At 42.9% G+C, this 14,906-nt stretch overlaps 1 protein-coding gene across 2 annotated transcripts in view; it reads right to left on the reverse strand.

The window, feature by feature from the left end:
• Positions 1-2,968: 2,968 nt before the first annotated feature.
• SGP1 (Ras-related small GTP-binding family protein) overlaps positions 2,969-14,906 on the reverse strand; it is a 28,755-nt gene continuing 16,817 nt past the window's right edge. The window contains exon 6 of one of the 2 annotated variants that reach the window (XM_048700093.2): positions 2,969-4,151. In XM_048700093.2, coding sequence (XP_048556050.2) covers positions 4,116-4,151 — 36 coding nt within the window. In that variant the 3' untranslated portion in view covers positions 2,969-4,115. Of the gene's footprint in view, positions 4,152-4,919; positions 4,968-14,906 lie in introns of those variants that run through there. The other variant, XM_048700094.2, reaches the window with a different exon arrangement.

Consider the following 14,906-nt stretch of genomic DNA (forward strand, 5'->3'; position numbering starts at 1 on the left):
CGTGTTATTGCTGATTTCTAGGACTTAGGATTTTACTAAGTCATTTCCCTGCTGTTATTTTTATGTCATGTAAACATGATGCTACAGTGAGATCCATGCTTGTTTTGAGCATCTTCAGTAAGGGTATTCTGGACATATGGTTATGCTCTATCCGTCCAGGCCCCTGTTTGCTATTATGGAGTGCCCTAGCATGTCTTAATCTTGCTCTACTTTTGCTATAAAATGTTTCTGGCAGATTGTTTACATGTTAATCAATTTTGCCATGGTTGTTGTAGTTGATCCATGCATGCTATGAACTTGCTCTTGCCATGGTTAGCTTCATGAACATGTCATCTTGCTGTAGGTATGTTTGTCTTGTCATGCAATGCAATGCCTTGTGATGAGTGTTTTGAGCTCGCAAATATGCCTTCATAATTCTGTTTTTGCCATGCTCAGTTTTCTGCTAAGTCTGAATCTGTTAATAAAACTTGCTATGTTTACATGGGTGCCATCATATCTTCTGTGCCGTTTTGGCTCATGATCAGTACGGGACTTTTGTTCTATGAATTTAGTAGATTCATTTCATGCCTTTGTTTGCAATGATATGTTCCTGTAGCATGTTGTTTGCTTGCTCTAAACATGGCTTCCTGATGTTATTCCTGGCATGTTAGTATTTTCACTAAGTATGTGAAGCAGATAACTTTTGCACTTTTGTCATGCTTGTTTGAACATGTTATAGTGTGTTTTAGCCGTAGCTCAGTGTTCATATTTTGTCAAGAATCTTGAGTAGATGACCTCCATGTGCTTTGTTGTTATGTTTGAGTGCAGTAGCTTAGTTTCTTGTTGCATTCTAGATGGCATGGTGTTGTTAATCGCAGAATTGTGCCATTATTGTTTTGCTTGCCATTTGCAAACCGTGCATCCGATTCCGGTGATTTTTATATCGATTTCGACCGAAATCAACTCATCTTTCTAGCGGCATACTTGGTTTGCCAAGTTGATGCCTTGTTCATCTTTTTCCTTCCAGAGCACGCATATGCATTGCATATCACATCTCGCATATCATGTCATGTTTTGCATCATGTTGATTATGCATTGCACCGTGACTGATTGTTGGTCATTTGCTTCTGTTCTTGCTTTGGGTAGAGCCGAGAGACGAGTACGTGATCGAGGAACCTATTGAGTACGCTAACGAGGATCAAGCTTTCGTCAACTTTGAGAACTTTGCAGGCAAGATGACCATACTCTCGAAATCGGTTCTATTTTTGCTTGCTAGTTGTTCACTCTATTGTTATGCCGCGATACCTACCACTTGCTATATCATGTCTCTCATATTGCCATGTCAAGCCTCTAACCCACCTTTCCTAGCAAACCGTTGTTTGGCTATGTTACCGCTTTGCTCAGCCCCTCTTATAGCATTGCTAGTTGCAGGTGAAGATGAAGTTTGTTCCATGTTGGAACATGGATATTGTTGGGATGTCATTATTATATCTTGTTTACTTTAATGCACCAATATACTTGGTAAAGGGTGGAAGGATCGGCCTTCTGCCTGGTGTTTTGTTCCACTCTTGTCGCCCTAGTTTCCGTCATACCGGTGTTATGTTCCTTGATTTTGCGTTCCTTACGCGGTTGGGTGTTATGGGAACCCCTTGACAGTTTGCTTTGAATAAAACTCCTCCAGCAAGGCCCAACCTTGGTTTTACCATTTGCCTACCTACCACCATATACCTTCCCTTGGGTTCTACAGACTCAAGGGTCGTCTTATTTTAAACCCCCCCCCCCCGGCCAATGCTCCTCTGAGTGTTGGTCCGAACCGAGCTGCCTGCGGGGCCACCTCGGGGAAACTTGAGGTTTGGTTTTACTCGTAGCCAGTCTCATCCGGTGTTGCTCTGAGAACGAGATACGTCGACTCCTATCGGGATTTGTCGGCACATCGGGTGGCTTTGCTGGTCTTGTTTTACCATTGTCGAAATGTCTTGTAACCGGGATTCTGAGACTGGTCGGGTCAGGGATATACCCCGTGGTATGACCCGGCCGGAAGTACGACCCGGTCGGGCTTGCCGTTTTCATTGGTAACCCGCCGGAGGACTTGCGACTCACGAGCCTGGTGACTCATGGATGGCCCTAACGATGGGTCAGATAGAAGACTAGGCCCAAGGCCCAGAATGCCGGTTCATGTTATGATGGACCGGTTTACGAAGAAAGGCATAAGGAGTTTTTCCTTAAGGGGGCAGACTAGGATTCCACTTGTAATAGACTAGTCCTAATTCTAATAGGACTCCACATGTAACCCGCCCCTTCAACTTATATAAGGAGGGGCAGGTCTCCCCAAGAGGGACAAGCAACAAGAAACAATCTCTAGGGCTAGACACAAAGGAGGAGCCGGCTTATGCGGCGACTCTCTCATGAGCATAATGAGATCTAGCCACAAACAGCATGCAGGGCTATTACAGGACGATGTTTCCCGGGACCCGAAGCTGTCTAAATCCTTGTCTTGTGTTGCGTCTCTCGATTCCGCTCAACCCCTCTCAAGCTACTACAAAGATGCGTTGGCCTCACGACTAAATCATCTCACTAGGACATCTGTCGTGATAATTCCACGACAGTTGGCGCCCACCGTGAGGCCCGCGCACGGTGTTGTTGAGTTCTTGGAGGGATCTTTCTTAGGGTTCGAGAAGTTCGCAATTTTCGGATGAAGAGCAGATTCGAAAGGATCTACGTCGTCTTCAAGTTCGTGAGTCAAGATCACGAAAAGAAAAATAAATTGCGCCGTCTGTGGGACGTTTACGCGCCGGAGTTGTGGCTTCGTCGACTTCAACTTCAGCGAGATCGTATCCTGCCGGTTCATCCGTTTGGGCGTGCACAAATTCCATCATCGGCAATGGTTGTGATTTTGACAGGAGACGTGCTGATATTTCACTGTTTAAAACATCAGATCAATCAGGGCGTATACGGTCTTCAATGTCCTATGAGACGAGGCATCAATCTCTAGTGAAAATCGAAGGAGGAATTTTCTTTCGCATGATTAATCGATGCAAGATCGGATCGATCTCCGGTTTCCAAAACTACAAGGCAAAAGGCTACGGCGTCGGGTCACATGCGACTGTCACGATGTCTCCAGCAGTCAAAAAAAAGAAAAAAAGAAAAAGGGAAACAGCCCACGAGCCGGTCTCGCCTTCACCGATCTCCGTTGGGCCGGCCGTGAGCCGCCGTGGCCGCACGGCCTCAACCTGCAGCCTCCACTGAGCCGCCTTGCCGCGTTCCACGCGCCGCCACGGATCCTGCGCATCCACGCTGCCGCGGACCCCCTCGCCGTCCTCTCTACGACGTCTGCGTCGCCTCCATGCTCCTCCTGACGCGCCTGCTGGCCGCGGGCTGCAAAACCACTTCACCGCGCCCGAGCTCCGCTACTTGCGAGCACACCCGCCCCCATCGTGACTCGCCGCATCGCGCCGCTGCCGTGGCCTCGCCCTGCTGGCCAGTGCGTTTCCGCCGCAGTGACGCACTAAGCCGCCGTGGTCAAACTGCCTCGCCCCGAGGCGGCCTGTTCCACAGTGGCCGGTCTCACACAGTTTCTGCTGCGAGCCGCTGTTTGCCTCCGCGATTCTCCGTGAGCCGCTGCTCGATTCTGTCGAGAGCCGCCTCGGCCTACTCTGCCTCGGACCCGCCAGGCCGTTGCGACTGTGTCTCCGCTGCATTGAGTTGCCCTGACCACGCCAAGCCACCTCACTGCGCCGTACGCACCTCTGCTGGTTGAGCCGTTGTCTTTACTGCAACCAAGTCGTCGTCGCGGCCTATTAAAAGTTTACAGCAGGATAGTCGCCACCACGCTCCAACTTGGTCTGTCAGCTTGCCGGCCTTGCCGGTGGGCTGTTCCGTGCGTGACCCTGTTTCTGGGTTACATCCACTTTGAGCCGCCCTGGCTGAGCTGCTCTGCCGTTCGCCGCTGAGTTTTCTGGCTATGAACCGGCCCCTGAGCCGACGTTGCCGCTGCAGGCCCCGCTTGCCTCGCTGGATCTCCTTTGCCTCGAGTCGCGGCAGTTCACCTCCACAGCCAGCGCCTCGCTGGGGCTGGGTCACCTCCGCAGCAGCCGCCCGTCGGGAGTCACCATGGCCTCGCTCTTATAATTTGAAGCCTAGGCCAGGTGAGGGAGTAGCATGATGGTCAAACACTGCACATAAAACAGTCTGAGATCAATGAAACATCTGCTGGGCCAGCCCCATCGGTCGTCCAGATAAAGACATCAGGTGATATCCATCTAAATCTATTTCTAGTACATATTGTTTTTTGTCAAAGAACAATTACTTTATCTGTGTATTTTATATATGCAAGACAATGATTCATCGTTTGCTGTTGGACGGGTGTGCACAAGCCGCCGCCCATGCAATTCGATCTGCATCAACTCGTTAGGATCGTGCCTACGATTAATTGCCATCCGTGCAACTTACCGCGCCCACGATTGACTCATCATCCGCACCCATGGCCAAACCGTTTCCAACGTTGTTGCCGACTCTCCCCGCCAGCACCGGCTTACAACGCCATAGCCGACTCATCTATCCGAGCCGCCTCTGATGCTGCGGTCGTTTTACTGTCCGCCCTGCGGTCTGACCTACTCAACATGTCGGGTTGACTAACGGACACCGGTAGGGATCATAAAGTCCAAATACATCAGGTGATATCTGTCCAGACTATTTTAAATAGCACATATTAAATTGTTTGAGAACAATTACTCTGATCTATAATATTTTCCGCAGGACCATTATTCATTACAAAAAAGGTATCGCATAACGGGTGCGCGCCAACGTCACGTTTGCACTAGTACTTGTTCATGCCGTGATGCTCGATGGATACATACCTTAATCTACATCAACCCGCCGGAGCCGCGTTGAGCCGTCCTTGCTGCTTTGAGCCGCCGGGGTTATATTAAGTCGCCGGTCTGCCTGAGCCGCTGGACCTATATTGAGTCGCTGGTCTGCCTGAGCCACCTCTGTCACGATAAAAGGATCATCCGTCGTCCAAACGAATCAGGGCAATTATTTATGACAAAAAGTGATATTAAACCGCGGAGATGGAGGCATGCCAACATCTTTTGGCACAGGTAGTCGTCGTTACTCAATGGACTCCCGCACCGGCTTACAACGCCGTGACCGGTTCATTTTTCTGCTCCTACGGTCCGTTCAACCGTGATTGATTTCAGCGTCACCACAGTGATCATCAACTTCACGGTGGATAAATATCAGGTAAAATCCATCCGGTATATTTTTATATTACATATTGTGTCGTGGAATTGTCACAGCAAATGTCCTAGTGTGAGGACTTAGTCGTGAGGCCAACGAATCTATGTGGTAGCTTGAGAGGGGTTGGTCGGGACGAGAGACGCCGGACGGATCAACACATACGACAAGGATTTAGACAGCTTCGGGCCCCGGGAAACATCATCCGGTAATAGCCCTACACGCTGTTTGTGGCTAGATCTCATTATGCTCATCCGGGAGACGCCGCATAAGCCGGCTCCCCTTTAGTTGTGTCTAGCCTTAAAGATTATTTTTCTTGTCCTCTTTGGGTGCCTTGCCCCTCCTTATATATGTTGAAGGGGCGGGTTACATGACTAGTCCTAGTAGGATTAGGATTACTCTATTACAAGTAGAGTCCTAGTCTTGCTTCCTTTGTAAGGGAAGATTTCTTACGCTTTCCTCTTAAGCCGGCCCATGATACGTCTCCAACGTATCTATAATTTTTGATTGCTCCATCCTATATTATCTACTGTTTTAGACATTATTTGGCTTTATTATCCACTTTTATATTATTTTTGGGACTAACCTATTAACCGGAGGCCCGGCCCAGAATTGTTGTTTTTTGCCTGTTTTAGGGTTTCGAAGAAAAGGAATATCAAATGGAGTCCAAACGGAATGAAACCTTTGGAAACGTGATTTTCTCATCAGATAAGATCCAGGAGACTTGGACCCTCCGTCAAGAAAGCCACGAGGCGGTCACGAGGGTGGAGGGCGCCCCCCCTAGGGCGCGCCCCCTGCCTCGTGGGCCCCTCGAAGCTCCACCGACATACTTCTTCCTCCTATATATATCCATGTACCCCAAACGATTGGGGATGGAGCCAAAAACCTAATTCCACCGCCGCAACTTTCTGTATCCACGAGATCCCATCTTGGGGCCTGTTTCGGAGCTCCGCCGGAGGGGGCATCGATCACGGAGGGCTTCTACATCATCATCCAAGCCCCTCCGATGAAGTGTGAGTAGTTTACTTCAGACCTACGCGCCCATAGTTAGTAGCTAGATGGCTTCTTCTCTCTTTTTGGATCTCAATACAATGTTCTCCCCTCTCTCGTGGAGATCTATTCGATGTAATCTTCTTTTTGCGGTGTGTTTGTTGAGACCGATGAATTATGGGTTTATGATCAAGTCTATCTATGAATAATATTTGAATCTTCTCTGAATTCTTTTATGTATGATTGGTTATCTTTGCAAGTCTCTTCGAATTATCAGTTTGCTTTGGCCTACTAGATTGGTTTTTCTTGCCATGGGATAAGTGCTTAGCTTTGGGTTCGATCTTGCGGTGTCCTTTCCCAGTGACAGAAGGGGCAGCAAGGCACGTATTGTATCATTGCCATCGAGGATAACAAGATGGGTTTTTATCATATTGCATGAAACTATCCCTCTACATCATGTCATCTTTCTTAAGGCGTTACTCTGGTTTTAACTTAATACTCTAGATGCATGCTGGATAGCGGTCTATGAGTGGAGTAATAGTAGTAGATGCAGGCAGGAGTCGGTCTACTTGTCTCGGACGTGATGCCTATATACATGATCATACCTAGATATTCTCATAACTATGCTCAATTTTGTCAATTTCTCAATAGTAATTTGTTCACCCACCGTAGAATACTTATGCTCTTGAGAGAAGCCACTAGTAAAACCTATGGCCCCCGGGTCTCTTTCTCATCATATCAATCTCCATTACTTTATTATTGCTTTGCTTTTACTTTGCCTTTTACTTTTCACTTTGCATCTCTATACCAAAAATACCAAAAATATTATTTATCATCTCTATCAGATCTCACTTTCGTAAGTGGCCGTGAAGGGATTGACAACCCCTAAGCGCGTTGGTTGCGTTGAGCTATTGTTTTTGTGTAGGTACGAGGGACTCATGCGTAGCCTCCTACTGGATTGATACCTTGGTTCTCAAAAACTGAGGGAAATACTTACGCTACTTTGCTGTATTATCCTCTCCTCTTTGGGGAAATCCAACGCAGTGCTCAAGAGCTAGCAAGAAGAATTTCTGGCACCGTTGCCGGGGAGTCTGCGCAAAAGTCAACATACCAAGTACCCATCACAATCCCTATCTCCCGCATTACATTATTTGTCATTTGCCTCTCGTTTTCCTCTCCCCCACTTCACCCTTGCCGTTTTATTCGCCCTCTCTCTCTCTCTATCCTCCCTCTCTTTCTCTATTTGCCTCTTTTTCCCGTTTGCTTTTTGTTTGCTTGTGTGTTGGATTGCTTGTTTGTCGCGATGGCTCAAGATAATACTAAATTGTGTGACTTCACCAATACCAACAATAATGATTTCCTTAGCACTCCGATTGCTCCTCTTACCGATCCTGAATCTTGTAAAATTAATACTGCTTTGTTGAATCTTGTCATGAAAGATCCGTTCTCCGACCTTCCTAGTGAAGATGTCGCTACCCATCTTAATAGCTTCGTTGATTTGTGTGACATGCTAAAGAAGAAAGATGTCGATAATGATATTGTTAAATTGAAGTTATTACCTTTTTCGCTTAGAGATCGTGCTAAAGCTTGGTTTTCATCTTTGCCTAAAAATAGTATTGATTTATGGAACAAGTGCAAAGATACTTTTATCTCTAAGTATTTTCCTCCCGCTAAGATCATCTCTCTTAGAAACGATATTATGAATTTTAAACAACTTGATCATGAACATGTTGCACAAACTTGGGAGAGAATGAAATTAATGATACGTAATTGCCCTACTCATGGTTTGAATTTGTGGATGATTATACAAAAAAATTTATGCCGGATTGAATTTTGCTTCTAGAAATCTTTTAGATTCGGCTGCGGAGGCACTTTTATGGAAATCACTTTAGGAGAAGCTACTAAACTCCTAGATAATATTATGGTTAATTATTCTTAATGGCATACTAAAAGATCTACTAAAAAGGTGCATGCGATAGAAGAAATTAATGTTTTGAGTGGAAAGATGGATGAACGTATGAAATTATTTGCTAATAAGAGTGTTTCTTCTGATCCTAATGATGTGCCCTTGTCTACTTTGATTGAGAATAATAATGAATCTATGGATGTGAATTTTGTTGGTAGGAACAATTTTGGTAACAACGCGTATAGAGGAAATTTCAATCCTAGGCCTTATCCTAGTAACCCCTCTAATAATTATGGTAATTCCTACAACAATTCTTATGGAAATTATAATAAGATGCCCTCTGATTTTGAATCTAATATTAAATAATTTATTTCTTTGCAAAAAAATTTTAATGCTATGATTGAAGAAAAATTGCTTAAGATTGATGATTTGGCTATGAACGTGGATAGAATTGCTCTTGATGTTGATTCCTTGAAACTTAGATCTATTCCACCTAAGCATGATATCAATGAGTCTCTCAAAGCCATGAGAATTTTCATTGACGAGTGCAAAGAAAGAACCGCTAGGATGCGTGCTAAGAAAGATGCCTTTATAAAAGCGTGTTCTTCTAGTTCCTATGAAAATAATGATGAAGATCTAAAAGTTGTTGATGTGTCCCCTATTAAATCTTTGTTTTGCAATATGAATCATGAAAATAATGATGAAGATCTAAAAGTTGTTGATGTGTCCCCTATTAAATCTTTGTTTTGCAATATGAATCTTGATAATGATGGGACTGAATATGATCCATCTTTACCTACAAGGCGTTCTAAGAATTCGGAATTTGTTGATCTTGATGCTAAATTTGATAAAAGTGGGCTTGAAGAAATTAAAACCTTAGATGTTGCTAAACCCACTATATTGGATTTCAAGAAATTTAATTATGAAAATTGCTCTTTAATTGATTGTATTTCCTTGTTGCAATCCGTGCTAAAATCTCCTCACGCTTATAGTCAAAATAAAGCGTTTACTAAACATATCGTTGATGCCTTGATGCAATCTTATGAAGAAAAACTTGAATTGGAAGTTTCTATCCCTAGAAAACTTTATGATGAGTGGGAACCTACTATTAAAATTAAAATTAAAGATTATGAGTTTTATGCCTTGTGTGATTTGGGTGCTAGTGTCTCTACTATTCCCAAAACTTTGTGTGATTTGCTAGATTTCCATGATTTTGATGATTGCTCTCTAAACTTGCATTTTGCGGATTCCACTATTAAGAAACCTATGAGAAGAATTAATGATGTTCTTATTGTTGCAAATATGAATTATGTACCCATAGATTTTATCGTTCTTGATATAGATTGCAATCCTTCTTACCCTAGTATTCTCGGTAGACCTTTCCTTAGAACGATTGGTGCAATTATTGATATGAAGGAAGGGAATATTAGATTTCAATTTCCATTAAAAAAGGGCATGGAACACTTTCCTAGAAAGAAAATAAAATTATCTTATGAATCTATCATGAGAGCCACTTATGGATTGCCTACCAAAGATGGCAATACCTAGATCTGTTCTTGCTTGTTATGCCTAGCTAGGGGCATTAAACGATAGCGCTTGTTGGAAGGCAACCCAATTTTATTTTTATTCCTTGTTTTTTGCTCCTGTTTAGTAATAAATAAATTATTTAGCCTCTGTTTTGGTTGTGTTTTTTGTGTTTAATTGGTGTTTGTGCCAAGTAGAACCGTTGGAAAGACTTGGGGAAAGTCTTGTTGAACTTGCTGTAAAAAAACAGAAACTTTAGCGCTCACGAGAACTGTTGTTTTATTTGGAAAGTGCTATTTAGTTAATTCTTTTTGCAGATGATCAATAGATAAATTCCTCACGTCCAGCAATTTATTTTAGAATTTTTGGGGTTCCAGATCTTGCGCTAGCTATAGATTACTACAGACTGTTCTGTTTTTGACAGATTCTGTTTTTCGTGTGTTGTTTGCTTATTTTGATGAATCTATGGCTAGTGAAATAGTTTATAATCCATAGAAAAGTTGGAATACAGTAGGTTTAACACCAATATAAATAAAGAATGAGTTCATTACAGTACCATGATGTGGTCTTTTGTTTTCTTTCGCTAACGGAGCTCAGGAGATTTTCTACTTTAAGTTTTGTGTTGTGAAGTTTTCAAGTTTTGGGTAAAGATTTGATGGATTATGGAACAAGGAGTGGCAAGATCCTAAGCTTGGGGATGCCCATGGCACCACCACTATAATCTAAGGACACCTAAAAGCCAAAGCTTGGGGATGCCCCGGAAGGCATCCCCTCTTTTGTCTACTTCTATCGGTAACTTTACTTCGAGCTATATTTTTATTCACCACATGATATGTGTTTTGCTTGGAGCGTCTTTTATGATTTGAGTATTTGCTTGGTAGTCTAACACAATCATCCTTGCTGTACACACCTTTTGAGAGAGCCATACATGATTTGGAATTTGATAGAATACTCTATGTGCTTCACTTATATATTTTGAGCTTTATAGTTTTGCTCTAATGCTTCACTTATATCTTTTAGAGCACGGTGGTGGATTTGTTTTATAGAAACTATTGATCTCTCATGCTTCACTTAGATTATTTTGAGAGTCTTAATAGCATGGTAATTTGCTTAAAATCCTAATATGCTTGGTATGCAAGATTAATAATAAAACTTTCGTATAAGTGTGTTGAATACTAAGAAAAGTTTGATGCTTGATGATTGTTTTGAGATATGGAGGTAATAATATCAAAATCATGCTAGTTGAGTAGTTGTGAAATTGATAAATACTTGTGTTGAGGTTTGCAAGTCCCGTAGCATGCACGTATGGTAAACGTTATGCAACAAATTTGAAACATGAGGTGTTATTTGATTGTCTTCCTTATGAGTGGCGGTCGGGGACGAGCGATGGTCTTTTCCTACCAATCTATCCCCCCCGGAGCATGCGCGTAGTGCCGAGGTTTTTGATGACTTGTAGATTTTTGCAATAAGTATGTGAGTTCTTTATGACTAATTTTGAGTCCATGGATTATACGCACTCTCACCCTTCCATCCTTGCTAGCCTCTTTGGTACCGTGCATTGCCCTTTCTCACATTGAGAGTTGGCGCAAACTTCGCAGGTGCATCCAAACCCCGTGATATGATACGCTCTTTCACACATAAACCTCCTTATATCTTCCTCAAAACAGCTACCATACCTACCTATTATGGCATTTCCATAGCCATTCCGAGATATATTGCCATGCAACTTTCCATCATTCCGTTCATCATGACACATTCATCATTGTCATATTGCTTAGCATGATCATGTAGTTGACATAGTATTTGTGGCAAAGCCACCGTTCATAATTCTTTCATACATGTCACTCTTGGTTCATTGCATATCCCGGTACACCGCCGGAGGCATTCATATAGAGTCATCTTTGTTCTAGTATCGAGTTGTAATCATTGAGTTGTAAATAAATAGAAGTGTGATGATCATCATTATTAGAGCATTGTCCCAAGTGAGGAATAAAAAAAGAGAAAGGCCATAAAAAGAGAAGGCCCAAAAAAAGGCCATAAAAAAGAGAAGGCCCAAAAAATGAGAGAAAAGAGAGAAGGGACAATGTTACTATCCTTTTACCACACTTGTGCTTCAAAGTAGCACCATGATCTTCATAGTAGAGAGTCTCTCATGTTATCACTTTCATATACTAGTGGGAATTTTTCATTATAGAACTTGGCTTGTATATTCCAGCAATGGGCCTCCTCAAGTGCCCTAGGTCTTCATGAGCAAGCAAGTTGGATGCACACCCACTAGTTTCTTTTGTTGAGCTTTCATACATTTATAGCTCTAGTGCATCCATTGCATGACAATCCCTACTCCTTGCATTAACATCAATCGGTGGGCATCTCCATAGCCCATTGATTAGCCTCGTTGATGTGAGACTTTCTCCTTTTTGTCTTCTCCACATAACCCCCCTCATTATATTCTATTCCACCCATAGTGCTATGTCCATGGCTTGCGCTCATATATTGTGTGAAAGTTTATAGGTTTGAGATTACTAAAGTATGAAACAATTGCTTGGCTTGTCATCGGGGTTGTGCATGATGAGAGCATTCTTGTGTGATGAAAATGAAACATGACTAAACTATATGATTTTGTAGGAATGAACTTTATTTGGCCATGTTATTTTGAGAAAACATAATTGCTTAGTTACTATGCTTGAAGTATTATCATTTTTATGTCAATATGAACTTTTGTCTTGAATCTTTCGGATCTGAATATTCATACCACAATTAAGAAGAATTACATTAAAATTATGCCAAGTAGCACTCCGCATCAAAAATTCTGTTTTTATCATTTACCTACTCGAGGACGAGCAGGAATTAAGCTTGGGGATGCTTGATACGTCTCCAACGTATCTATAATTTTTTATTGCTCCATGCTATATTATCTACTATTTTAGACATTATTTGGCTTTATTATTCACTTTTATATTATTTTTGGGACTAACCTATTAATCGGAGGCCCAGCCCACAATTGTTGTTTTTTGCCTATTTTAGGGTTTCGAAGAAAAGGAATATCAAACGGAGTCCAAACGGAATGAAACCTTTGGAAACGTGATTTTCTCATCAGATAAGATCCAGGAGACTTGGACCCTCCGTCAAGAAAGCCACGAGGCGGTCACGAGGGTGGAGGGCGCCCCCCCTAGGGCGCGCCCCCTGCCTCGTGGGCCCCTCGAAACTCCACCGACATACTTCTTCCTCCTATATATATCCATGTACCCCCAAACGATCGGGGATGGAGCCAAAAACCTAATTCCACCGCCGCAACTTTCTGTATCCACGAGATCCCATCTTGGGGCCTGTTTCGGAGCTCCGCCGGAGGGGGCATCGATCACGGAGGGCTTCTACATCATCATCCAAGCCCCTCCGATGAAGTGTGAGTAGTTTACTTCAGACCTACTGGTCCATAGTTAGTAGCTAGATGGCTTCTTCTCTCTTTTTGGATCTCAATACAATATTCTCCCCCTCTCTCGTGGAGATCTATTCGATCTAATCTTCTTTTTGCGATGTGTTTGTTGAGACCGATGAATTGTGGGTTTATGATCAAGTCTATCTATGAATAATATTTGAATCTTCTCTGAATTCTTTTATGTATGATTGGTTATCTTTGCAAGTCTCTTCGAATTATCAGTTTGCTTTGGCCTACTAGATTGGTTTTTCTTGCCATGGGATAAGTGCTTAGCTTTGGGTTCGATCTTGCGGTGTCCTTTCCCAGTGACAGAAGGGGCAGCAAGGCATGTATTGTATCATTGCCATCGAGGATAACAAGATGGGTTTTTTTATCATATTGCATGAAACTATACCTCTACATCATGTCATCTTGCTTAAGGCGTTACTCTGTTTTTAACTTAATACTCTAGATGCATGCTGGATAGCGGTCGATGAGTGGAGTAATAGTAGTAGATGCAGGCAGGAGTCGGTCTACTTGTCTCGGACGTGATGCCTATATACATTGATCATACCTAGATATTCTCATAACTATGCTCAATTCTGTCAATTGCTCCATAGTAATTTGTTCACCCATCGTAGAATACTTATGCTCTTGAGAGAAGCCACTAGTGAAACCTATGGCCCCCGGGTCTCTTTCTCATCATAGCAATCTCCATTACTTTATTATTGCTTTGCTTTTACTTTGCCTTTTACTTTTCACTTTGCATCTCTATACCAAAAATACCAAAAATATTATTTATCATCTCTATCAGATCTCACTTTCGTAAGTGGCCGTGAAGGGATTGATAACCCCTAAGCGCGTTGGTTGCGTTGAGCTATTGTTTTTGTGTAGGTACGAGGGACTCGTGCGTAGCCTCCTACTGGATTGATACCTTGGTTCTCAAAAACTGAGGAAAATACTTACGCTACTTTGCTGTATCATCCTCTCCTCTTCGGGGAAATCCAATGCAGTGCTCAAGAGGTAGCAGCCCACCATCACATGAACCGACATACTGGGCCTTGGGCCTTGTCGTCCATCTGACCCGCCCACCGGGTTACTAATGAGTCGCCAAGATCGGGCGGGTTACCCGTGAGTCGCCAAGCTCCGGACGGGTCACCAGTGAGTCGCCAAGATCCAGCCGGGTCATACATCCAGCCGGGTTACACCGCGGGGTATATCGCCGACATTAGCCCCTAGTTTAATTTGGATTTATCCATATTAAACTGATCTGCAACATAAACACAAGAACAAATTTGACAGGTTGTACTCCGGGCTAAATATTCTTGTAAACCGGCACCTGGTCATCCTTAAGTCCTTGTTATTTTCTTCTTCTAGAAAATCCGGGTCATTAGGCCAGCTCCATAATCCATTTGCTGACATTGGCTCTTGTAAAGAAATATCATAAGAAATAATCCATTTGAGTCAGCCTTCAATGCTCTAATTTGACAAAAATATTGGTCTTGAAATATTCAACTGATATTCAGCCGGCTTAAAGATGTAGATCTTGCCAATTTATGATTGCCAAAATTTTCGGGTTATAAACAAATGATGTCGGGTCATGTAATTATTGCTGATGCCGGGTTAATCTTATGATGACGCCGGGTAATAAACTTTGCAGATTTCTTTGATAATAATATAATACCTGATTTGCTCAAAACTTAGAATTTGAAGTTATTCCTTCCTTATATGCATATCACATGTAGCCCCCAAGTGTCGGGTTGTCATGCTTGTAGCAACCTGGGACTTGTAATTGCCTTATGCTCATAAAAATTTCAACCAGTGTAGCCCCCAAGGGCCGGGTCATTATGCAACAAT

This window comes from Triticum urartu, chromosome 2A (genome assembly GCF_056163025.1).
Source record: "Triticum urartu cultivar PI428250 chromosome 2A, HENAU_Tu73, whole genome shotgun sequence".
In the NCBI taxonomy this organism is placed as follows: domain Eukaryota; kingdom Viridiplantae; phylum Streptophyta; class Magnoliopsida; order Poales; family Poaceae; genus Triticum; species Triticum urartu.